Consider the following 27,290-nt stretch of genomic DNA (forward strand, 5'->3'; position numbering starts at 1 on the left):
TATATCGTTTGTGTTTTTAATGACACAAGCACATTCGTTAAAATGCTTATTTTACACATGCAATAAAATGAACAGTACAATAACAGTGTGTACTTTCGGTTAAGTGTTTTCATTTGTCTGCGCGCGCGCGTCACCAACTCAGTTAAAATCTGTTGACAACCAATGAGATCTGGCTGAACAGTTTGAAACGAGGCCTCGCTAGCCAATCAGACGCCTTCGCGCCTTCCTGGTCACCAGCGGCTTTTGTTGCGAGGGCGGGAGATAAACGCCGACGTCAGACGTCGTGAGCGGACTTGCAATTTCTAAATATTAACGTCGACTTGTTAGCGCGTAACTTTTTTTTTTTTTTTTTTTTTTTTTGAAACTCGTGTTTGCCATACTTGGATTTATCGCAGCAGAGTGGTAAGCGCAGCCGTCTTTTACACACGTTTGTCATGCAAACTGAAACCGCATCCCGTTTGTCTTTGGCGGGACCTTATTGGCTAGCTACAGCTAGCTCTGAGCTGTGGTTTTCTCCGGGGTTGAGTGACTGTGACTTCGACTAGTTCCTGGAGAGAGCACTTCGTCCGCTACTTTAACGAAAGCTGTGAACAAAACCAGACGTAGCGTCATCGTTTTCTTTTCCACACTCGTAATTCTATTCGATATGTTTCATGGCGGTGTTCTGTTTTTGGTTATTGTTGCGTTGTTTTATAACGTCACGTCTCTGAGTAACGTCAACGTTAATTGACGAAGTTCAGGAATTAGACACTGACTATGTACTCACGATAAGTGAGACGTTCTAAATTAGATAGGAAAACCAGCGCTCTTCAACTCCCTACGGAGTATTTGTTTTGCTTCTTCCCCACATGTTCTAATATCTCCCGAGGGAAACGAGTTTTTTCCCAACGGTGCGAAAGGGGTGGTTTCTCGGCAGAATGCTTTTTACATTTTTTATTTTTTTTTGTGTCAACACTATTTGAATGCATGACGTATTCCCTCCCTTCTGTCAGCCGAGCGGGACAACTTCGGTTTAAAGCTAACGTTAAAGAAACAGTGACCGTGCGCCTTACCATATATACTGTTTGCACGCATATATGTATATATACGTATGTATATATACGTGTGTGTATACGTATATATACGTGTGTGTATACGTGTGTGTATACATACGTATATATACGTGTGTGTATACGTGTGTGTATACATACGTATACATGTGTGTATCTGTGTGTATATATGTGTGTGTATATATATATATATGTATATACATACACATATATACATGTGTATGTGTATATATATGTGTGTATATATATATATATATATATATATATATGTGTGTATATATATATATATATGTGTGTGTATATATATGTGTGTATATATGTGTGTATATATGTGTGTGTGTGTGTGTATATATATATATATATATATATATATATATATATACGTGTATACATACACATATATATATATATATATATATATATATATATATATATACACACATATATATACACATACATACATATATATACATACATATTATTGGAAATTGACAAGTGTATAAAATGCTCGAACATTCATTATTTTTTTCATCGTTGTCCTGCAAATGTTCACGTTATTTTCAATAAAAATATGAAAATATATAATTGTTAGTGTGGCATTAGTTTAGGTTTTCTCCGGGCACTCAAAAACATGCATGGTAGGTTGATTGAAGACTCGAAATTGCCCATAGGTGTGAATGTGAGTGTGAATGGTTGTTGGTTTGTATGTGCCCTGCGATTGGCTGGCAACCAGTTCAGGGTGTACCCCGCCTCCTGCCCGATGATAGCTGGGATGGGTTCCAGCACTCCCGCGACCCTTGCGAGGATAAGCGGCTCAGAAAATGGATGGATGTAGTGTTTCGTCTTTACGGAATCAAATGGATATTAACGTTTCATATATATACATAATATAGTTTGTATCACAAAAAAGAGCTGTAGCATATAAAAGACACAAAAGAGTTTGTTATCAGATCTGTGGTGGGACATCTGATTCACATGCTGCATTTCAAAACGGCATGCCAAGTGGAGCCTGGTGTTTTCAGTAAAGAGGAGGTGTGAGGGTTTAAAGCCCCCCCGCCCCCCCCCAACACACGCATACACAGCCTACCCTTTCAACCATCTGATGGGACATTGCATTCCCATTCCATGAGTGGCTTTCCATATGGACCAGGACACAAGCCAGTAGTAGGATCACAGGGACTAACTTTGGGTGTGTCCTGTCATCCTTTGAATTCTACGCTTGGTTAGTGGGTTTTGTACATGTTTGTTTTTGCCTGCCTGACGAGTAATCGTGGTGAGCCGACCTGCTTGCGTTGCGTGTTTGCGTTGAATCAGTGGTAAGTGGTTTGTTGATGCTTATTTTTTATTTTGATTATTTGGTCTAACTTTATGAAATATTTCTTTCCTCAGTCCATTACCTCAACATAACTAATTTATACAAAACATTGTTAAAGGGTGGGCCATGGACTAAGTACATTCTATTGAATTTTTTTTTAAATCCGTGATGCAAGTACAATATTAGAGGTGCAACAATTAATCGACGATTTATGGATTACCAAATTCATCGATTCTGATAGATTGTTTAGAGACCTACATTTTTCCAAATCCTTGAAATTTCAGTTTCTTAACACTAAATATTCTCAGATTTTTGTAGACCTCCAGTAAAGCAGGCTGATTATCTTTTGTGTTTCAACAAAATCTGTGCCTATTTTCTGACATGTTCCGGTAAGTGAATCATAATCAATTTGTTTATGCATTTTCTGCACTGTCCATTTGAAATAATCTCTTGTTTTTGAATAAAGGAATTCATATTATTTTTTTCATCCAACGCATTGATCAATCGAGAAAATAATCGACAGATTAGACGATTACTAAAATAATTGTTAGTTGCAGCACTATACGATAGAAATCTGCAATGCTCTGAACGCGCAAAAAGTGAACCGCAATATAGCAAGGGTCGACTGTAAGAAGATCCATGGTCAAACTGTCATCATCATAAAACTTTGATTCTTATTCGTCACTGTCATGCAAGTCTTCTTTTCCTTTGGGCTTGTCGCCACAGCGCGTCATCCTTTTCCATGAGAGCCCATCTCCTGGATCCTCCTCTCCAACACCAACTGCCCTCATGTCTTCCCTCACGACATCCATCAACCTTCTCTTTGGTCTTCCTCGAGCTCTCTTGCCTGGCAGCTCCATCGTCATCATCCTTCTACCAATATCCTCACTATTTCTCATCTGGACGTGTCCAAACCATCGAAGTCTGCTCTCTCTAACTTTGTCTCCAAAACATCGAACCTTGGCTGTCCCTCTGATGAGCTCATTTCTAATTTTATCCAACCCGGTCACTCCGAGAGAAAACCTCAACCTCTTCATTTCCGCCACCTCCAACTCTGCTTCCTGTTGTCTCTTCAGTGCCACTGTCTCTAATCCGTACATCATGGCTGGCCTAACCACTGTTTTATAAACTTTTATAAACCGCATGCAGTACCACAGTTCCTCTCTGGGTACTCTGTCATAGGCTTTCTCGAGATCTACAAAGGCACAATGTAGCTCCTTCTGACCTTCTCTGTACTTTTCCATCAACATCCTCAAGGCAAATAATGCATCTGTGGTACTCTTTCTAGGTATGAAACCATACTGTTGCTCGCTAATACTCACTTCTGTCCGGAGTCTAGCCTCCACGACTCTTTCCCATAACTTCATTGTGTGGCTCATCAACTTTATTCCTCTATAGTTCCCACAGCTCTGCACATCACCCTTGTTCTTAAAAATGGGCACCAGCACACTTTTCATCCATTCCTCAGGCATCTTCTCACGCGCTAGAATTCTATTGAACAAGCTGGTCAAAAACTCCACAGCCACCTCTCCTAGATGCTTCCATACCTCCAGAGGAATGTCATCAGGACCAGCTGCCTTTCCATTTTTCATCCTCTTTAATGCCTTTCTAACTTCCCCCTTCCTAATCATTGCCACTTCTTGGTCCACCACACTTGCCTCTTCTACTCTCCCTTCTCTCTCATTTTCCTCATTCATCAACTCCTCGAAGTATTCTTTCCATCTAGCTAGCACACTGCTGGCACCAGTCAACATATTTCCATCTCTATCCTTAATCACCCTAACCTGCTGCACATCCTTCCCATCTCTATCCCTCTGTCTGGCCAACCTGTATAGATCCCTTTCTCCTTCTTTCGTGTCCAACCTGGCATACATTTCATCATATGCCTCTTGTTTGGCCTTTGCCACCTCTACCTTTGCCCTGTGTCGCATCTCCATGTATTCCTTTCACCTCTCCTCGGTCCTCTCAGTGTCCCACTTCTTCTTAGCTGACCTTTTTCCTTGTATGCTTTCCTGTACTGTGAGGTTCCACCACCAAGTCTCATTCTCTCCTTTCCTGCCAGAAGATACACCAAGTACTCTCCTGCCCGCCTCTCTGATCACCTTGGCTGCAGTGGTCCAGTCTTCTGGAAGCTCCTCCCGTCCACCGAGAGCCTGTCTCACCTCTTCCCGAAAAGCTGCACAACACTCGTCCTGTCTCAGCTTCCACCACATGGTTCTCTGCTCTGCCTTTGTCTTCCTAATCTTCCTCCCCACCACCAGAGTCATCTTACACACCACCATCCTATGCTGTCTAGCCACACTCTCCCCCTACCACAACCTTATAGTCGGTAACCTCCTTCAGATGACATCGTCTGCACAAGATGTAATCCACCTGCGTGCTTCTCCCGCCGCTCTTGTCGGTCACCCTATGTTCCTGCCTCTTGTTCACTCAGCCATTTGCATCCTTTTTGCAAAGTCTACCACCATCTGTCCCTCCAAGTTCCTTTCCTGGATGTCGTACTTACCCATCAATTCTTCATCACCCCTATTTCCTTCACCAACGTGTCCATTACAATCTCCACCAATCATGCAAGTAAAAAGAAAAAAAAAAAAAAAGGAACCGCTTTTAATATTAAAAGGTACAACTCTTCCAACAAAAGTTGTTGCAGATATGCAGCATAATTTCTGTGTTAACTGGAATTACTGCAATCCACAGACGATTAAAATGGTGTTGACTACAGAGCCCATTTGAGCTCCGTTGCTAATCAAAACCAGAAGCACTTATTTAGAAATGTAAACAGTGGCTTATATTGGCTGCCTCTCAGATGTTGCAAACCAGTTCCCTGCAAGATTTTCATCTTAGGTTGGCTTTGTTCTCCATTGTCGCCAAGTTGTGTGCACATTAGTATTAGCCTTAATATTGTCATATGGTGGCCCAAGTTAAATCATATTGTAGCGGTGTCATGATACCAAAATTCTGACTTCGATACAGGACTTGCATAAAATACCTCAATGCCGGTATTACAATTATACCACGGCAAAAATCTAAAAATCAGTAAAACTGACAACTTAAAATACTTTTATATTTATTTTTATTAATTCAAAAATATTAGGATAGCCTTGAAAAATAATGTAATAAAGGAATTAGCCCATTCTAGTTATTTTCCCAAAAATAATAAGATTGATGCCTGCATTTTATATATGTCATTGGTGTTTTAACTTTTGTCTACAAATGCTAGAGAATAATTTGAGCTGGGACGGGCTCCAGCACGCCGGCAACCCTTGTGAGCATAAGCTGTACAGAAAATGGATGGATACAGTACACGGGTATATACAATAAATGAGCAAGTCATATAAATAGACGCATTGCTCCATCTTGTGATTGGATCAAATGAAAAAAACTTTCACATTTTATAAATGTATGCCACGATCTAGAAGTTATGAAAAAGCTGTACACTTGCATTCCAATGTGCCAACGCCACCTAGAGGTTATGAGAAAGGTGTCCACTTTCATTCCAATATGCTTACATGCAAATCAGTTTTTGAACTCAACATATGTTGCATTATGTGTTGTCTCGTCGCACACGATGGCGACGTCTTTTGCGGAGCCGATCAGCATACAATACTAATTATCGGCCAATACCGATCGGGGCAATAAGATCGGTCTAAAGTCTAAAAAATTGAAGGGGGTCTGAATATTTTCCGTACCCACTGTATAATGGACAGTGTGCCGTGAAAGCAGTTGTTTGCTAGAAGTGGCTGGATGGGCCTTACCCACATGACACATGGCTCTGGTTAAACCTCGCAGGGGACAGACCTGTCAGCAGTTCTGCATTAGTGTTGGTTTTCAACACATTGAGCCTCCCTGGTCACTAATGATGCATAATGCTGACCTTGCCTGGGCCCACCTTATTGTTACCCACTGGTGTCTACTGTAGTGGGATTTTACCATTCTAAATGGGTTGCTACTGTAGATTAGGAGTTGCAACTACAGTATGCACTGAGCAGGTGCAGTTACCTTGTGTACAGTTTAGTATACCATGTACTATAATAATAATATCATTTGTGACAAAAAGTGATAGGAAATGAACACACCCCTATTGTAGCACTTTCTTTATTAATATAGAAGAGAGAGAGCGACCATCATACAATAAAACCTCCAAAGGGCACCAAGCCCTGCCGTGAGGTTTATAATTGCATAGAAAAATAGTTTAAACTGTAAATATACTGTACCTCCAAAATACAAAGCACATCTTAATACCCTTTCAAACTCATCTTGCAACATCACCATAAAAAGTAAATTGCTTACAGATGATTTCATTTTGTGGGGGGGGGGGAAATGCACCGGTACATGAACGTGTAGATGTGGTGAAACAAAGAACTTAAACAGTGCCACGGATCACATAAACATACTTGACATTGAATTTGACACCAGATAGCCAGGGTTTAGGTGCCATCTTGTGGTATCTTTGGCACAGAAGACCAAAACAATTCATGAATACTGGGTGAGTTTTTCAACGAATAGCTGCTTATTCATAGGTTCCATAGAAAAAAAAAAACAAATGGGTGACTTTTTGTAACAAACTGCAAATTGGCGGGAGTTCACTGTACATTTCAAAACTTACTGGGCTCTGACCATGCCATTCCAAATCTTTAAAAAAACAATTCTGTTCAAATCCAATGGTGAATGCGGATGTAATGAATTCCCCATATTCCCCATTAAGTAATCATAAATGTGTATGGTGAACGTTTCCTTTCAGCTTGTTTGAAATAATGCTTACGAGATATTTTTAAACATTGAGCCCCCTTTTCTCACTCTCTCGTTCATTTCTTCCTGCTTTAGAAGACAATGCCGAGTGTGAAGTACCATCGAGGGGACACGGTGATGGGCCGCTGGCCTGGCAGCAACCTATACTATGAAGTGAAGGTGCTGGGCTTTGAAGCCAAAAGTCAGCTGTACACAGTCATCTACAAGGACGGAACTGAGCTCGAGCTCAAGGAGCAGGACATCAGGGTAGGACCAGAACTTACAGTGGGTATAAAAAGTCTACCCACCCCTGTTCCAATGTCAGGTTTTTGTGATATAAAAACAGTTTCCACCATTTACGTGACACATAATCCGTGCAACTCAATGGGAAGAAAGGAAAAAAAAAAAAGTAGTAATGTGGTTGCACAAGTGCGCACACAATGTACACACTGGGGACATGGCTAGCTAATGACGTTCAAACGTGTACTAAATGGGAGTCCGCACACGCCTGCCACCATATAAAGTGCCTTTGGATAATCCAAAATAAAGTTCAGATGTTCTGGTAGGCTTTTCCTGACATTTTTGTAGTTGCATCTGACAGCAAAAGCCATGGTCTGCAGTGTTTCCCTCAGGACTGGAATCTATTTGAGGTGGTGGGCACCCGCCGCGTTGGTGGGAAGAGGGGTTCTCTTTTTGCGCATCGTTTGTGACCTCCCCCCCCCCCCCCAAAAAAAAACTTTTAATTTGGATTTTAATAGAATACTGTTCTTTTCTTTTAATGGATGCTAATAATAAAATACATTTAACAACAATAAATTGTTGAGTTTAAACAAACACAGAAGAGCGTAAGCAATTCAATTAAAAAAAAAATAAAAATACATTCACTAACATAAATTCATGTAAACTATATTATCAAACACTTACCAAATAAAGGAAATTTCAATAAAAATATAATAGCTTACTGAAATAAGAATCAAAAGACGAAACAAGTGTTTTTTTCTTGCAGAGCAAATTTGCATTGTTCACTGGAGCATTGAATTTCACATGGCTTCCTAAAAACATATTGCAAAGCCTTTTCCAAATTTCAGCCCACAGGATCACGTCCATTAACAGATATTTTGAAGCAGGCGGCCTGGTGTTCTCCTTGTAAGCGAGTATTAATTGAAAATACAACTTAAAACTGCACTAACAAAAACAAGTTTGTTTGTTTGAAGCATTAAGTGATGCTCTTCCCTTATTCATTGTTGAGGAGTGAGTGTGAGAAATGCTTCGTCCTTGTGATGCTCTGTGGTGATATGCCGGCCTTTCCGAGTAGTAACTTCTGCTCCAAACTCAACAAAGCCCTCCTGCCCGGGCCTTTCTTAGCTATAGTCTTGTGCATTCTGAACAATCGATAAAAAACATCCCTAAAACACACACACACACACACACACAAGGCGCACCGTATTATTGGGCGCAGGCATGGTAAAACATACGCTAGCTTAAATACATACATACGGTAGCATGCATGCGCGCTAAAACAATGTTTTTAAAAAGGCAGCGGGAGCAAAACTTGAGTTCGGTTGTACTTTATTGAAGTACAACCTTTGCTCATTAATCCATTGCTCGAGTTGGTACGCACCCTCGCCTGTCCTCAGCCGCATCCGCTTTTCCTCTGTGTAAGCAGCGTGTCGGCAGGAAATGCTTTTAAAAAAAAAAATAAGTCAAGCGGAGCGCTCATCACACAACAACATTTTTGATATTGGAACTCGCGCCGCATTATAAGGCGCCCCATCGATTTTGGAGAAAATGTAAGACTAAGACAAGTCATTTAAATAAGACACATTGCTCCATCTTGTGATCGGATCGGTAATCGTTTTTTTAAACTCTGTGATCGGCGCCAAAAATCCTGATCATGTAAAGCCTAGTTTTAATTCGGTAAAAAAAAAAGAAGTATTAATAGATTTTGACCGATGTTTGGCGTAAACTCAAATCTGAGGAAAACCAATTTGTTGAAAATGTGTTTCAAATCAAGTGTCCAGAAGAAATAATCATTGCCATATCAATCACCAAGATATAATAAATCCCCCAGAATTGATTGCAGCCGTACCCCGTAAATCACTCACGTGCAAATTGACAAAAATTAGTTCTAAGTGGCTCTTTGATGCCACCAGATTGTTCGTTTTTTTTTATTTTACCCCTAAAAAGATTTGTTTTTCAGTTGTGTTGTGTTACCCATTGAAATGCCATTATTCCATTTCAGCCCCCCCCCCCCCCCCCCAAAGACTACCACAAAATGTGGATTTCAACATTGAAATCTCTTTGCTTTCAACTATTTTTTTTTTTTTTTTTTTTTTGCAGAATTCTTCTGGTTTCCAGCCGCGGTCCCGCTCTCGTTCCCGATCGCCGGGCCGCCGCCGCAGCCGCTCCCGCTCCCCGGCGAGAAACACGCGGCGCTCTTCCTCGCGGGCGGCGGCGGCGGTCGCCGCCGCGGCAATAACAGAGAGCGCACCGTTGTCACGCAGGGATTCAAAGTTGAAGGAAATGGTTGAAGTCAGACTCAGTCCTCTGGTAAGAGGCTTAGCTGCCTTATGCTTCTCTTAAATGAATAGATAAATGTATCACGTCGAGAGCTGTTTTCAATCTTTTGCCAATACGCAGAGGCCATGATACAGTGCATTTCTGAACTGTTATAATAAATGCATTTTTCTATGGACACCTTGGCTCAGTTGCATTGCGAAACATTTCTCATTTGTTATTCGTAATCAGTCATGAAAGAGGGTTTTCTGTCATTCAGGGTTTTGACCGCAACACGTTCACGTTTCCGCTGTCCACATTTGTCTTTTTTGTCCTTGTCCATCTCCAACACTCTCCCCTCCATTATTTGACAGCAGCAACCCACACTGGCTGCTGAGAACAATAGCAACAATAAGCATGAAAACAAAGACGAGAATAACACTGCAAAGAAAGTAAATGAGGTGAGTTTAGTTGCACTTCGTCACACAAAAGCAGTGTTTTGGTTTTATAGTTTGGTGATTGTCTTGTGCTCAGTTATATTTGGTAGCCATTCTCCTCTACAGCGAATACACTATAATGACCACATCATTTGGGACCAGTTTGTTAGAATCATACAAGCGAGAGAGGTGTTTGAATTTGCGGACTTAAGACTTGAGCATGGCAGATTGTGTCTTGTAAATGAGTTTCAAACATTTTACTGTAAGAGCAGCTCAGTATCAGATTACAGGCCAGTGTCTCCACGATTAGTTTTTATGCTTTGTAACTGTGGCTCTGTGACAAGTAGTCATTCTGACTAGTTCAGTCTGTTTGTTGTGTAGGGTACACCAGTGTAGGATTTAATAATGGAATGTTGAAGCTTTAGCACTGCGACATGAGTGCTGCTGGTGGCTCTTCAAATTTGATATGTTAATAATTCTCCCAACAACCATTGCTTTTTCATTGGTGTGTATTCCCACACATTTTGCAAGCCCATTGTTTCATTCATTCATTTAGTATTTTTTATTAACTAGAGGTGGCACTATACCATACCACTACTAACAAACCTACACTCGTTTTGATAGCTATCGAATATCCCTATTAGAATTGTTTTCTGTTGTATGTTATCACGAAAGGAGGGCGAGGAGTGGGTAGGAGAAGACTAAAAAGCGTGATGCTAATTGCTAAGCTATCGTTACAAGCAGTTGCAAAACATCGTAATAAGTGATTTGGTGAAACAATACACTTGCCACATAGGTGTCTAGAACCGCGTTATAGCAGAGACTAAGTTTGAACAACAATAAAAACAGGCAACTAATACACGTCTGGAGATATAAATGTAAAATACCGCAATTTCTCGTGTACAATGTGCATTTTTTCCCCAAAAAACTTGTCAATAGTGCGCATTATACATAGGTATAGGGGAAAATGGGGGGGGAAACTTTCACATTTTCTAAATGTATGCTGCCATCTAGAGGTTATGAGGAAGCTGTCCACTTTCATTCCAATATGCCACTGCCACCTAGACGTTATGAAAAAGGTGTAGCTTACCCTTTCATTCCAATATGATAGGGGTACGTATGACTGCATATACAGACCCTTTCCAAAAAAATGTTATATCATGGAAAAGTTGATTTATTTCCATAATTCCATTCATAAAGTTAAACTTTCATAGATTATAGATTCAGGGCCCACAATTTAAACAATTTCAAGTATTAGTTAATTTTTTTACATAATTTATGAGCTTCCAGCTCATAAAACCAATAAAATCAGGAATTTTTAAATTCAAATTAGAATACTGTGAAGAAATCAGCCCAAATTTTGCAGGCCTTACATGTTTTAAACTGAGTGTCACACACGAATAATCTACTAAACTCAAAGCACCTGCACAGAGTCATGATTATGTCGTGTAGTTGAACAGTATGCAGAAGAATTTTTATCCTATTACATAATATACTGCAATAACTGTCCCGCCGTAATGTTTTTGACAAAATTTTGAAAATAAATAAATCAAACAAATTTGGACAACTCGTTCTGGAAGTGAATTTCTATTGGTTGGCAGCTCTGGAATACCTACAGTTGAGAACTGTAAACTTTCAATTAGTCGGAAAGGGTCACAAAAGCCCCTCCTTTAATGTTCAATATAATATCTCTATTTCGTAGCTTTTCACCTATCATTTGTGGGTCAGGAATGTATCTCCCACGATGAACAGGGGTTCACTGTATTGCCCCCCGCCCCCCACCCAAATCAACAAAAAGTCACAAACTTTGTGTACAGTCGCCATATGCAATGTCAAACTCATCGAATGACTGTTTGCGCACATTAAGGGCAACTTTGGAAATGATTGCTGATAAAATAACCCCTGACTTTTATCTTCATAAGTCCGAGGCAAAGATGGAGCCAGAGCCTGAGAAGAACCAGAATCGTTACAATCTGCGCCGCAGAAAGGACGATGGTGAGGCCAAACCTCAAAATCTGGAGATTACCAAGGTGGTTACGGCTCCTGCTGTGATGGTCTCGAACCAACTTGACTTTGGGGGCAAAATTGGTAGGTTCCTGACAGACACTCTGCTGTATACATTATTTGACACTGAGGCAAATCGCAAACAGGCATGCAAGAAGAGAGGATGACGGGGGTAAACAGTGGTGCACCTTTTGCGGTTGAGGGGTGAGGTTGGTGCCTTGCTCAACGACACCTCGAAAGTACTCTCTCTAGCGTCGAGTCTGACGCTCGGCGGTCATTTAACTGCCCATGGCATGGGGAACTTGCGTGTCTGTGAAGGCACTATTAATGCTCGAAGGGACATAGACACTTTGGAGCGACTGTAGATCCACAGAGAGTCATAGAGGAATGTCCCTCCACACCTGAAATGTTGAGCTGAAGAAACCTTTTGGATTAAAGGTTCATCTTCAACAAACAAGAACAGTCCAGTTGCCTTGGTTCAACCTCTGCGGATTACCAAGACCTGGATGATATACACAACAACAACAAAAGTCAACAATTGATGCAAACATTCAAGTTCGTCGCTCGAAACAATGGAAATCTTATCTTTGTAGTGCATTCAATTGAATATAGGTTTAAAATGATTTGCAAATCTTTGTGTGGTATTTGTGTCGGGGTTTGTAGACCCGCGATGTGACACGGACTGGCGGTTTCCTTAACTCGGCTGTTGCTTCTCTCACCTTGCAGGGGCATACTTCTGGCTGCTCTTCTTGCCATCCTGGGTTCTTTTTGTGGTTCTTCAAGTCAACTTGGACGACCCCAGCTTAATTAACTTCCCACCCCCTCTACCCCCCCTTGAAGCTTTCTGGGAGGCTCGGGCTCTAGGTTTTGTTGTCCTGTGGATCTTATTCCAGGTCCTGCTCTATATCCTGCCTGTGGGAAAGGTGAGCTGTGAACAGTAGCCAACAACAAAATCTGTTAGCGGGGAGAAAAAAAAATAAATAAATGCATTTTTGTATATGACACCTTGTTGGATATAACAAGCATAAGTACCATAGATAACATGTTAACTTGTCAACGGGCACACGACTCTTTCCTCACGGGAGCTCAAGCAGGAGCTCGGAATAAAATTAGAGCTCGGGGAATAATAATAATGTTTTTCCCTCTTTGCAGCTAAGTGAGGGCATGCCACTTATGTCTGGTGAGAGGCTGAAGTACAGAACCAACGGTGAGCTTCTTAGGGGTCTTGACTGAGCAATGAACCCTCACTCTCACTTTGAATGCTATTCATCATTGTTGTTGTGCACCATAAGATGTAAATGTCAATATTGTACATCATAGAGATGCACCGAAACTCTTCGGCCGGAAATGGCCCAAAAGTGCGTTTTCGGCCGAAAGGCTATTGTCATCAAAACGACACGGCTGAAACAGGGTGTTGTAATGGTGGCTAGCGCGCTATTGTGTAGAGTATATTGTAAAAAATCAAGTAATAATAATAATAATAATTTATGATGTGGAGCTGTGGAGGCGAAGGTTTCCTTACACAGACAAGACGCCATTTGGAACCATGAATTAATTAGTACGTCACTGCATATGCCACCTGAGAACAGGGGCCTATAAAGTTAAAATGATATTAATATAATGCATATTTATAAGGCAACCTTTTTTTTTAGTCCCACAATGGAGACATTTGCAATTTCAGCAGCACTAGTGGATATAAGAAATACAAAAATAGCATTGCAAGAGAAGACATTTGTATAAGTACATTGCACAAAATAGAAACCTAAACCTTTGCCCGTGCATAAACTATCCAATCCAATCTATTACCATGTGACTTTTGAGATCTGATTAATCTGATTTAATAGACTTGCTTTCTTTTCTACGGTTGAAAACGGAATCGGTAAAGGCTAATGAATTGCTGCTATTGACAACGGCACGTTGAAATCTCATCTACTTGGATTCAGGCTGCAACTGCATTGCAAAAATCAAAACGTACATATACAATAAACAAGCGGTCTTTATTGCTGTCAGTTGCTTCATCGAATTGTAAGGCGAAACGCTCGTCTCTGAGTTTGTCCACCAGCATTTGCGATGTCCTTTATACGTCTGGCGACAGTTCTCGGTGTAGCTCCTCTGCTATGGTGTGTTTTTTTTTTTTTTTTTTTTTTTTTTTGCACTGAGCAATTTGTTACGCCACCTTATAGGATGCTAACAGTGCTCGCTGGTTTACTGTAACAGCATTCGCATAGGGGGATGATTGCTGATAATATTCAGCACATTTTCGCTGAAAAGGCTCCAGGGGCGTATCAGCGTGATTAGGGTGTGTAATGTGTTTAAATGGCGCTTGTATTTGTTCGGCTTCATGCTCTCCGCTGCCAGCGTTTTTCGACGTATTAAACACACCGGTCTTTCCTCGTCTCCCATCGTAGTCCCTGTGAAGCCAAGCGCTACAAACGCTTTGTCAAACTTCCTCGTCTTAGCTTTCAGAATCATCTTTATTTGCCAAGTATGTCCAAACAGACAACAGACAATTGACAGAGAACACTGAGCAATAAAGGGTCGCTAGATATCTGGTAATGCCGGTACATTATTATTATTATTTTTTTTGACAATTGTACAAAAAAGATGCAGAGTCCTCTAGCACTTGGAGCAGTTCAAATGACTAATATTGCAATAGTCCGGTGCAATGACCATTGTGCAAAGGGCGCCGAGACTTCATTCAAGCGAGTAGTGCGATAATCTGGGACAATGTCGATTGTGCAAATGTTGCAGATACTCCTCAGACCGTGTGCAAATGGAGCAGATGCTACTCTGACATGAGTGGCCAGTATTGGTCAACAACAGATATGCAAATAGTGCAGCATGGCGAGACGACTACAGGGGGTGCGCGAGTAATGTATAATTGAAATGTGACCAAAAATTGCCAGCATGTTGCAATGGAATTGTAGGTCACCTGTTTAAGAAGTTGATTGCAAGAGGGAAGGCGCTGTTGGAACGTGTTACACAATCTCCGTCTCTCTCTGCCTTTCTTTTCATCCCCGTAAAAAAATGTCCCATGGTGTCCTCCAAGTTTGTTAACTGCTCGTACTATTGCAATAAACACTACTACGCCATGGAGCAAATACGCCATCTAGTGCTGTGGATGTGCACTTTATTCTAGTACGGCAAATCGTGTTCTTCAGGGTCTCACGCGGCCCGCTATTTGAGAAGCACTGGATTAAAATAACATATTGAAGCCATCATTTATTCACGATTATGATTATACATTAATGATTATGTTGTGCAATTGAAAAGTATGCAAACGTTTTATTCTATTCCATAATATCTCACAGGAACTGTCCCGTGGTAATGTTCTTGGCATTATTTTGAAAATATGGAAATTCAGACAAATTGTTCTGGAAGTGAATTTCTATAGGTTGGCAGCGCTGTAAATGTCAATATCCTAGCTGCGTGTATTCTCAGCCCACTAAACTTCAACTATTTCATCAACTACAAGCCAGTGTGCCGTCACAAAGTATTTGTGGTGAAATGAGTTCATCCTGCTTTTTTTGTTCTCCGTCAGGTTTCTTTGCCATTGTGACGAGTGCTGCGGTGGTTGCTGCAGCCGTCTATCAGGGAGTTGACGTCACCTACGTCCACAGCCATTTCTTGCAACTTGCTGTGGCTACCTTCTTCCTCTCCGTCCTGCTAAGCGTCTATCTGTACATCCGCTCCCGCTACGCACCCCCAGACCAGCAGGCGCTTGGGGGGAGCTCGGGTAAGGCGAAGAAGAAGAAGAAAAGTTGATCAATCATAATGTCCTGTCTGCCCTTGGTAATTCATTTTATTCATTTATTTCCAGGGAATGTGATTTATGACTTCTTTAAGGGACATGAACTCAATCCCCGCATTCAAAATTTTGATTTGAAATTCTTCTGTGAGATGCGTCCGGGACTCATCGGCTGGGTGAGTGGACATGAAAGGCAACCCCAAGTAATTTAGTGCGTTTGGTGCATGTGCAGCTATTCAAGTCTCATGTGAAATTTCAGTGACTAAATGAGCTTGTGTAATAAACCTTTTCACCATGACGTCACATGTACTGTAGAGTACATCCGGATGGCGACATTTGACAAAGAATGGTTGAAAAAAAAAAAAAAAAAAACAGGGTAAATACCTTCAATGATGATTTTAACCTTCTCCTCCACCTACATAGTTTGAATGTGTGACGTGTCAGTCAAACAGCCACTGGATTAGTTTGGATTTGGACGTTCTCTGACACCACTGCGAGATTTCCCAGACGAAATTGTGTCGGCTACGCTGTAATATCAGATTAGCAACCCCGAGATTTAATTTCGTCCTCATCCATTTGTTTTGCTCTTATTACCGGCCTGATTATTATTGATGACCTTTTTCCAATCCCTGCTGACGCCAAGATACCGCCGCGGAGCCACTCAAAGATTTCATCGACGGATCTTTCGATGGCTTCGTCATGCGAGCCCACCGTGACGAACGAACGCAGCAATCCGCTGAAAAGACGAAAGGCTAACTCGTCTACTAGCACCTAAAATTTCCAACTTTTCTCTCCCGACGCCCATATTCAAGTCCTCTCCTCCAGTGACAAGAAGCTTTTACTTCTCAATCTATTGCACCGGGAGGTTAAGGATCTGAAAACCAGCTTGGAGTTCACGCACCAACGCGTCAGATAGCTAAAAGAAGACAACGCTGACGTTCAGTCAGCCATGAAAGTGATGACAACAGAGGTAGAAGTTCTCAAGAAAGAAAACAAAAAACTCAATGAAGCAATGCTGGATTTAGAGTCAAGAGGCATTCGGTGTAACCTCATCTTTTCCGGCATTCCCGAGAGTAAACCTGATAATCCAGAGGCTCAAGTAAAAAACTTCATTGACAGCATTGGAAATCCCAGAGGAGACGCATGGAATCATGCAGGCCAAAATCCAAACTTTCCGATTCCGACTGGGAATATGAAATATCTCGGCATCAATATCTCAGCAAAACTTACAAAGTGAAGTCATTTAAATCGGGTAAAAAAAATTGTGATTTAAAATGTTGGAACAGCCTACCTTCTCATTCTCTAAAATAAAAATTAGAAGCAGCGGCTCCTGGATATTTTTAAACCTGTGCGACTGTACTTTTTTTTTTTTTTTTGGTAGATACAGTCAGTTGTTACCCTATTCCAATAATAAAGTAAATAAATAAAAAATATAAATATTTTCTGATACCATCTCACCATCACGTGACCGCGGCCTGCTAATTAGCACAAAGACCAGCAATCAAGATGCCTCCCTTTTCCACTGAGGACTATCACGGACGGCCGCAGAGGATGTCAATCCTAGAAACGAAAATCCACCGACTTGAAGTGTATGTGGATGTAAATGGACAGTCGGGGAATGAAACCACTCTACCGATGTCTAATGCATGTTTTTGGGATGCGGGAGGAAACCGGAGTGCCCGGAGAAAACCCACGCAGGCACAGGGAGAACATGCAAACTGGCGCCGGGGATTGAACCCGGGTCCTCAGAACTGTTAGGCTTACGCTCTAACCAGTCGTCCACCGTGCCGCCTGAAACTAAATCATACAAGAAAAAAAATGGCACCCCAAACGTTAATAGTTGGTGATGGACCTGTCAGGGATGTGAAACGTTTTTGCAGTGAGAACACCAAAGTACTGTGTTTTACCAATGACATGGTGTCTGATACCTCCCAAAAAAATCCTGGAGATCAGTAATCGGCACCCAACTGTGAAATACGTCATTATACACACACAAGGGCCCTGGATGTTCTCAAGCAGCAATCAGAGGTACTGAAGCCAGATTTCATTGATCTAACAAAAGTGCAATGTTTGGATGCTGACGTTTTGGCCCTGTCCCACTTGTACAATTTGGAGATGAACGTTTCTGTTGGCTGAGTCAATGAAATAAGTGGCTCAAAGAAGTGTGTACGGCACTATCCGTGAGTTACATTGACAATTTCTGCGTTTTCTGGGACCACAGACATCTTTACAAGGCAGACGGCTCCTGTCTAAATAGACAAGGGGTTAAGTTGTTGACTGCTAACATTTTGTACGGTGTACGTCAATCAGCGGCCCAAAAAGAAAACACTGGCCTTGTTGACACGGCTGAAGGACAAAAAGATGCAGTTGCTCCCAAACAATCGGAGGAACAAGAGATGAGGCGACACGAGGCCCAGCGGATTCATCAGCGTCATACAAACAATCGAAGGAGCGAATGACAAAGGAGATGGACTTCTTGTTACTAAATCTGAAGAACTCTCTGCTATACTAGACGCATTTGACCTCTCTCAACATATTAAGAGTCCAACCCATACTCAAGGTCACATCTTAGACCTGTCATCTCTAAGGATGTTGAAATTCTATCAATTGACATTTTTCAATTTCTGACCATTTTCGTGTATTCTTTGAGTTACAGATTCTTCCAAAAGTTCAGACAACCTCTATGTCTATTAAGAAAGGGTACATAAATGAGAGCACCGCCACTAAGTTTATGGAGACCATAGCTGTGCCACAAACTGTGAATGCTGAGACAGTTGATGAACATTTGGATAATTTCACCTGTAAAATCTCAAATGTCATGAATCCTGTCGCTCCTATTAAAACTAAGACAATCTTGAGGCGACCTTGAACACCGTGGAGGAGTACAATGATGGCAAAGACCTCTAAATCAAAGTGTAGGAAAGCAGAACGTAAGTGGAGAAAAACTAAAGTCCAAATTGACTATGACCTCTACAGACAAAGTCTTTGTAATTTTAACCAAGAGTTAAGTCAGGGCTAGAAAGGAAGACTTTTCTGAAATAATCAGTAAAAACTTCAACAACTCTGTTTGCTATGGTTGAAAAGCTCACAACTCCCCCCCCCCCCCCCCCCCCCAAATCAGATAGCTCCAGAACTCCTCTAACAGCAGATAAATGCAATGAATTGGATTATTTTAGCGAAACTATACTAGCCATCAGGTTAAATATCAGCCAAATGATACTACATCTGAAGCCGCCCAGGAAAAACTATCAAGAAAACGGTTCAGCAGCTAAAACCATCAACGAGCTGTCTTGGCTCAATACCATGTGACTTTTTCAAAGCTATTGAGAAGTCTGTGCTAGCTGATTTGCAGCAAATAATCAATTGCTCACTTCAGTCAGGCGAGTTTCCTAAAGCTCTTAAAATAGGTGGCGTTAAGCCTCTGCTAAAAAAAAAAATTAAAAATTGAGCGCTGGACGCTTCCATGTTAGCAAGTTATGGACCCATCTCAAATCTCCCTTTCATAGCCAAGATTCTTGAGAAAGTTATTTTTAATCAACTCAGCAATTTCTCGGACTTAAATGGACTTTTTGACAAATTTCAATCAGGTTTCCGAACTCATCACAGTACAGAATCTGCTCTTATCAAAGTCCTAAATTATATAAGGTTGAATACTGACTCGGGAAAGGTGTCAATTCTGGTCTTGTTGGACCTCAGTGCGGCTTTTGAAATGGTAGATCTTAATATACTGCTAAACAGGTTGGAAACGTGGGTAGGACTAAATGGAACAGTCCTTAAATTGTTCAGATTCTACCTGGAGGAAAGGAGTTATTTTGTAACCATTGGAAGTGTTCTCATCGAATGGCAATGACCTCAAGGGTCACTTCTTGGACCCCTCCTGTTCAGCATGTACTGTATATGCTTCCCTTACGTTATTTTGTAACCAATGAAAGTGTTCTGTCGGAGGTGGGAGTTGAAACTCCTTCTGACAGTGGATTCTGCCAGACGTTCCCAGCAGACCCTCACAATACGTTTGGGCCTGCCAAGTCGGACCGGCATCTTCCCCCACCATCGGAGCCAACTCACCACCAGGTGGTGATCAGTTGACAGCTCCGCCCCTCTCTTCACCCAAGTGTCCAAGACATGCGGCCGCAAGTCCGATGACACGACCACAAAGTCGATCATCGAACAGCGACCTAGGGTGTCCTGGTGCCAAGTGCACGTGTGGACACCCTTATGCTTGAACATGGTGTTCATTATGGACAATTCGTGATGAGCACAGAAGTCCAATAACAGAACACCGCTCGGGTTCTGAATGGGGCGGGCGTTCCTCCAATCACGCCCTTCCAGGTCACACTGTCATTGCCCACGTGAGCATTGAAGTCCCCCAGCAGAACGATGGAGTCTACAGCAGGAGCGCTCTCCAGCACCCCCTCCAAGGACTCCAAAAAGGGTGGGTACTCTGAACTGCAGTTTGGTCCATAGGCACAAACAACAGTCAGGACCCCCGTCCCCCTTCACCGTGGGCAACTCCAGAGTGGAAGAGAGTGCAACCCCTCTCAAGAGGACTGGTACCAGAGGCCAAGCAGTGCGTGGAGGCAAGTCCGACTATATCTAGTCGGAACTTCTCGACCTCACACACCAGCACGGGCTCCTTCCCTGCCAGAGGTGACATTCCACGTCCCTAGAGCCAGCTTCTGTAGCCGGGGATCGGATCGCCACTTCGGCCGCCGCCCAGCTCGCCCTGCACCCAACCCCTGTGGCCCCTCCCATAGGAAAACCCGGGCATGGGAGGAGTTCCGTGAGGCCATGGAGAAAGACTTCCGGACGGCTTCGAGGAAATTCTGGTCCACCGTCCGGCGTCTCACGAGGGCGAAGCAGTGCACCATCAACACTGTGTATAGTGGGGATGGGGCGCTGCTGACCTCGACTCGGGACGTCGTGAGCCGGTGGGGAGAATACTTCGAAGACCTCCTCAATTCCACCGACACGCCTTCCCATGAGGGAGCAGAGTCTGGGTTCTCTGAGGCGGGCTCTCCTATCTCTGGGGTTGAGGTCACCGAGGTGGTTAAAAAGCTCCTCGGTGGCAAGGTCCCGGGGGTGGATGAGATTCACCCGGAGTTCCTAAAGGCTCTGGATGTTGTGAGGCTGTCCTGGTTGACACGCCTCTGCAGCATCGTGTGGACATCAGGGACAGTGACTCTGGATTGAGAGACTGGGGTGGTGGGCCCCCTTTTTAAGAAGGGGGACCGGACGGAGGGTGTGTTCCAACTACAGGGGGCTCACACTCCTCATCCTCCCTGGTAAGGTCTATTCAGGGGTGCTGGAGTTTTGGTTGTTTCTTTTCAAGAAGTACTTAAGAACTCTGGCGCCTACGAACATTCTGAAAAGGTCAATACCGTCGTCATTGTATGGCTTATAGAACTGGCTCTTGTGGAAAACTGTTAAACACATTCTTACACGCTCTTGACTATTTGTAATTATTTTTAAGTCCTAAGATTTGGCAGTTGACAGTTAAGTGGCTTTGGTTTGTTTTCATACTATCTTGATGCTGACACTATAGCAAGATCGATTTCACGTTATGTCTTTGTCCTAATGACCCTGGATGTGTTTTTCAGTGCTTAATCAACTTTGCGTTCGCGCTGGCAGAGATGAAGCAGCAGGGTTTGGACACGCCATCCTATGCCATGATCCTCGTAAATGTCTGCCAGCTGATCTATGTAGTAGATGGCCTCTGGAATGAGGTACGCAGAGCGCTCATTGATTGAACCTATATTGATTATTTGATTTTCTTGTACTTTATAGAAATGGAAAGGGCTCTTGACGTGATTTAAATGTAATGTACAAAACCACATGTTTCAGGAGGCCATCTTGACCACCATGGACTTGATGCATGATGGCTTTGGCTTCATGCTGGCTTTTGGAGATCTGGTGTGGGTGCCTTTTACCTATACCCTGCAGGCCTATTATCTGGTCAGCCACCCAAACCCACTGAGCCTCTCAGCCGTTGCTGCCATTGTCTTGCTCAAACGTGAGACGAAAACTCAACTCACAACACTCATCGATTTCAGTATTGCAGGAATCCCATTAGTCACATTTCACACCTCCATTGCATTTCTCTCTTTCAGTTATTGGCTTCTACATCTTTAGGAAATCCAACTCTGAGAAAAACGCCTTCAGGAGAAACCCATCAGACCCCAAACTGTCCTGTAAGTGCTCAAGGGTCCTCATGTTACCAAAACAGTATTGACATTGATGACCACCGTAGTTCATCTCCATGAACTGTTTATTTCAAGAGCAATACATGCAACGCTCACGGGCACATGTTCTTTACTCTGTGGGAAAACGACTCCTATTGCTGCAGCTCACCAAGCTTAGTTGTGACCGTCTCCATGTACGTCTGTTTCCGTATGTCTGTGCAATACTATCCCCTGGTGGCCAAGGCATGAACACCAGAAGGAGCTGCACAGTTACAATGAATTATGACACAAACTGTTTCATTCTTTACATTTACTACTACATTATATATAAAGTACAATATAATAGAGTGCTATTTTCCTTTTAACAATAAAAAAATGTGATTTGAACCCCCCGGTCCCCAGAACTGTGAGGCAGATGTGCTAACCAGCCGTGTACCGTGCGCCACAACTAATCGATTATCAAATTAATCGGATTATTTTGACAATCTATTCATCATTTAGAGACATTATTCAACTTCAAATTGCCCAAATCCTCTGAAATTCAGCCTCTCAGCAGTAAATGGTCTCAGATTCCTGTCATCCTCCATGAAAGTAGATTCATAATCTTTGTGTTTAATCAAAACAAGGCATTTATTTTCTTCACTGTCCATTGGAAAGATTGTCGTGTTTTTTAATCGAGGGATGCAAATTCAAAATGTATTTATCCAATTCATCGATTAATTGAAAAATGAATCAAGGGATTAATAGATGATTTTAATCATCAAAATCCTCGATTAGTCTGTCGATTATTTTTGGTTGGTTGGTGTTTGTTGAGTACAAGTCAGCACGAAAACTTTCAGTTTACCAATATTTTTGTTTTTGTGTTATAATTTGCATGATGTTGTGGCTGGCCTGTGTACTGTAACACTGGTTGGATTCTACGATATTACATCAGATGGACATTTCATCCTCATTGGTTTCTCTGATTTATTTATTTTCCTCCAGACCTGAAGACCATTCCCACAGCAACAGGAAAGAGTCTGCTGGTGTCTGGTTGGTGGGGGGTCGTCCGTCACCCCAACTACTTGGGAGACCTCATCATGGCTCTGGCCTGGTCAATACCCTGCGGTAAGTCACTCTTCACAGGATTTGGTGTCCAATGAAAATCACATATCTACAAATGACTTGTATTTATTTTTTTTGTCTGTCCACAAACAATCCGCAACAAAAAAGTGTTTTTTTTTACTTCCGCATTGCTTGGTTGTCCAAGTGTGTGATCAATACAAGTCAAAGCACAGAGTAATAGGATCATGATACTAATAATTATTAAAAAAAAATCATGTATATTCAGTTTCGTTCCCACTCCGTAACAGTGTGAAAAGTTGTCAAAGTGACATTATACTGAACTCTATTATTGTGAGCTGTATAATAAATATACAACACAAAGTGAACTCACAGTCCTTTTAAAATCATTTGATTTATTGCTCTCAGTGTAAAATGCCGCGATCCCAATGATTCCCAAAAATGACTCGAACGATTCAGTCCATTTTATTGTTGTTATCAACACACGTAGGCTTCGGTCATTTGCTGCCATGGTACTACATGATCTACTTCATCATCCTGCTGGTGCACCGGGACTCTCGGGACATGAGCGATTGCAGGAGGAAGTACGGCTCGGCTTGGGACGAATACTGCCGAACGGTCCGCTACCGGATCGTCCCCCGTGTCTACTGAGGGGACTGACCATGGTGCCGGACGCTTGTGAGCTAAGGCCCATTTTTACCCAGTATTAAAGCCACACACACACACACACACACACACCAATCATTTTTGTTGTCACGATTGTGTTACCGCTTTTAAAAACAAGAATTGAAACATATCATGATTGTGTATTTTTTTTTTGCGCTTCAGTACATTTCAAGGAGTGTTTTTTCAACAAACCACTAAGGACTTTTGTTGGCATCATGAACTTGTCGCAAAAGAATGAGGAAGAAAAGTTTACATTTTGCAACTTGATGCAAAAATGATGCCTCTGCGAGTAAAGTCTTGGTAGGATGTATATTTTTGTGTATATACACATTTGTTTTTATACTTCAGGTAAAAGAAAACCACTAGTTGTTTTGATTTTTGGGGCCGAATGATGGGAACTAAATAAGCTGTACACTGCAGCAACAACAACAACTTCTTTCTCAGGACCCACAAGTATTCTTCCAGAAATTTCCATTAGAGAATTTTCCTGTACAGTCTTGAATTTTGTATAGATGCCTAGTGTTTGACTTGAGAGTTGTGTTTTGAATTCCTTACATAGTGGATTTGGTATGATTTCGAACCTTCTGGTGATGTGCCCAGTGTTGGAGGGGACCACCGACATGGTGATGATGGATCATTTTGTCGCATTCAGGGTTTGACATGAACCCCCAACGAATGCTAATGAATTTCCGCAGCGGCGGGTAGCTCCGCCGCTCCAGCGAGCCACTTTGGCAGCTTCTTATTTCGATAGTGACAAATTTGTCAGCAACCCCCAATCCCCGTCTACGAATGTATTTCAATCAGTAAAAAGTCCTTTTTTTTTTTTTTTTAACAAACCTACGATATATATATAATACAGGATCAGTGTTAGGAAAGTTCAGTACATAGTTCATAATTCAAAAACAAAGTAGTTCATCGTTCTTTTTTCCCCCCAATGTTGCCAATGACAGTTACCCTAAAATTACTGGCATTTCATTTCCCCATTGTTGCCACCCATTCAGTCCACACTAGTAGCCAGCTGCAGCTTTGGCCACAATCTTAAAAAGATGAAAAACTTGCTTGAATGGTGTATTTTTTTTATTTTTTTTTATTAATTAATTAAAAAAAAACAAAAAAAAGAACACTACTTTTGTCCTTTATGTGCAAACAAATACACGCAACACAGTATGACAGGAACGATGGTGAAAGGACATTGACCCTCGAGAACCTTGCTGAGGGTGAAGAGCTGGTCTACTGTTCCACGGCCAGGACAAAAACCAAACTGCTCCTCCTGAATCTGAGATTTACGATCCCCCTACCGTTAGAACACACCCTTCTTAAAAAGAGAGACCACACCCCCAATCTGCCAATCCAGAGGCACTGCCCATGTCCATGCCGATGTTGCAGAGGCATGTCAACTAGGCCTGCCCCACAACATCCAGAGCCTTTAGGAACTCAGGCCGGATCTCGTCAACCCCAGAGATGGAAGAACCCACCTCAGAATCTCCACACTTGTGCTGCTAATGGGAAGGCGTGTTGGTGGAATTGAGCCAGTCGTTTTCCATGGCTTCGCCGAACTCCTCCCACGCCCGAGGTTTTTGCCTGAGCGACCACCAAAGCTGTGCTTCGCTTAGCCAGCTGAGCCGCCTCCGGAGTCTCGCAGCCCAAAAAGGCCAGACAGGACGACTCTTTCAGCTCGATGGCATCCCTGGTGTCCACCGCCTGGTTCGGGTATTGCCGCCACGACAGGCATCGACCGCCTGAACACTGTCGGAAGTGGGAGTTGAAGCTCCACTCATCAAACTGCGGCCTCGCACACCCTTATGTCCGAACATGGTGTTTATGGACAATCCATGACAAGCACAGAAGTCCAATAACAGAACACCACTATGGTTCTGATTGGCAGGCCCGTTCCTACCAATCACAGCCCTCCGGGGCTCAGTGTCATTGCCCACTTGAGAACAGCAGTCGTTCAAAAGGCATTTAGTTATTTACCAATTGCTCCAAAATGTATTGATATTATTGTAATTGGCTGCCAGTTTCAGTTTCTGGAACAAAAACCCGCCACAGTGGCTAGTGACCCAAAAGGTTAATGTCAAGCCCTGGTTGCATTTCTTCTGCCACATTTTTCTTTTGAGCTTTCTCCTATTGAAGCTTTAATAACATGATAGCATGTCATTAATGACAATTTTATACTGTGATAACATGCAGATGTATAAATTGCATCGTCATTGTTTGCAGCTCTTGATCACAACAGAAGTAGCAATGTATGAACTCGGACTTGTAAATATTTTTGCTGTTTTATTCTGCATTGGGAGGACAAAATATTAGATAGTAACGATTCTTTATAGCTATTGAATGTTTTCTTTTTTTTTTGTTTATTTGGGCCAATGTAGTTTTGTTTAGAGATAAGATCTGCCATATTTCATGTGTATTAAAACACAAAAACCGGTGAAAGTATCTGTATACATAGTTTAGCCCAAATAAAGATTTACAGAATTTTTTTTCCCCCTTCTTTTGGTTTTATACTCATTACTGAGACATGCAATTTCTCTTCAAGTGGGGACTTCTTCATGACACCAAGTATAAAATACCGTGCTGCCTGGTTAGCACGTCTGCCTCACAGTTCTGAGGACCGGGGGTTTGAATCCCGGCCCCGCCTGTGTGGAGTTTGCATGTTCTCCCCGATCCCAAAAACATGCGTGGCAGGTTGATTGAAGACTTTAAATTGCCCGTGAGTGCGAATGTTTGTTTCTGTGTTTCTTCCGCCTCTCGCCCGAAGATGGCTGGGTTCGGCTCCAGCACGCCCGCAACCCTAGTGAGGATAAAGCAGTACAGAAGATGAATGGATGGATAAAATACTTCAGTTGAGCCCCTTTGAAATTCCATCGTGAAGGGTGTTTTTAAGAGGATAGGATCTTGTGGTCCATTAGTCTTACCTGTTTGTTATGATATAAACAAACACAATAGGATGAGATGTTTGTTAAAACTGCTGCAATGTTTAGAAAAGATGAGGTGATGAGAACTTTATTTTTATGACGAAATATTTTTTTCTTTTTGGAAATGCAGTGGGTACGGAAAGTATTCAGACCCCCTTAAATGTGTTACTTTTTTATATATTGCAGCAATTTGCTAAAATAAAGTTCTTTTTTTTCACCCCCTCATTTCAGAAAAAAATGGGATTGTTGACATTTATTAAAAAAGATTTAAAAAAGAAAAACTGAAATATCATATAAGTATTCAGACCCTTAGTATTTAGTAGAAGCAGCTAATACAGTCCAAATCAAAAAGAAATGGACAGCACCAGAGTTAAATATGTGAGTGTCACAGCAAAGGCTCTGAATACTTGTGGCTGTGTGATATTTCAGTTTTTCTTTCATAAATCTGCATCAATTGTTTTTTCTTTTTTGGTCAATATGGGGTGCTGTGTGTACATTGAGGGGGAAAAAAATTAACAAATGATTTTCGTAAATGGCTGCAATATAACGGTAAAATCATTTCTGTACCCACTGTAAGCTTCCTGTGATGCATTTTGGTCTCAGGTCACTTCGAGTAGTTAACTCCTACAGACTAATAACTAAGTAACTCTCATGAAATCTTTTCTGCTTGCTTTTATTTAAAAAAAAA

The 27,290-nt window shown here is 42.0% G+C and overlaps 1 protein-coding gene across 10 annotated transcripts; it reads left to right on the forward strand.

Moving 5' to 3' along the window:
- The first annotated feature begins 241 nt into the window (after nt 1-241).
- Nucleotides 242-26,174, forward strand: lbr (lamin B receptor). Of its 10 annotated transcripts, none has more exons than XM_061754302.1 (14): nt 242-402; nt 7,189-7,377; nt 9,433-9,642; nt 9,963-10,049; nt 11,948-12,113; nt 12,756-12,952; nt 13,182-13,236; nt 15,571-15,765; nt 15,850-15,953; nt 21,375-21,500; nt 21,619-21,787; nt 21,885-21,965; nt 22,941-23,063; nt 23,509-26,174. In XM_061754302.1, the coding sequence occupies exons 2-14, from the start codon at nt 7,195-7,197 to the stop codon at nt 23,667-23,669; spliced, it is 1,857 nt and encodes a 618-aa protein (XP_061610286.1). In that variant the 5' UTR covers nt 242-402; nt 7,189-7,194; the 3' UTR covers nt 23,670-26,174. The 10 variants fall into 10 exon arrangements, with proteins under 10 accessions (XP_061610286.1, XP_061610287.1, XP_061610289.1 ...); XM_061754303.1 differs by having other exon boundaries at nt 256-402; nt 7,192-7,377; XM_061754305.1 differs by lacking the exon at nt 242-402 and adding an exon at nt 2,155-2,271.
- Nucleotides 26,175-27,290: the final 1,116 nt, after the last annotated feature.

Source organism: Phyllopteryx taeniolatus, chromosome 18 (assembly GCF_024500385.1).
Source record: "Phyllopteryx taeniolatus isolate TA_2022b chromosome 18, UOR_Ptae_1.2, whole genome shotgun sequence".
NCBI lineage: Eukaryota > Metazoa > Chordata > Actinopteri > Syngnathiformes > Syngnathidae > Phyllopteryx > Phyllopteryx taeniolatus.

Excerpts from the sequence above, each read along its gene's own strand:
- lbr (XM_061754298.1), top strand. The coding sequence starts at position 5,652 with ATGGATGGATACAGTACACGG. Across the intron at positions 21,788-21,884 it reads TGCCATTGTCTTGCTCAAAC|TTATTGGCTTCTACATCTTT; the intron begins GTGAGACGAAAA and ends TCTCTCTTTCAG. Across the intron at positions 21,966-22,940 it reads ATCAGACCCCAAACTGTCCT|ACCTGAAGACCATTCCCACA; the intron begins GTAAGTGCTCAA and ends ATTTTCCTCCAG.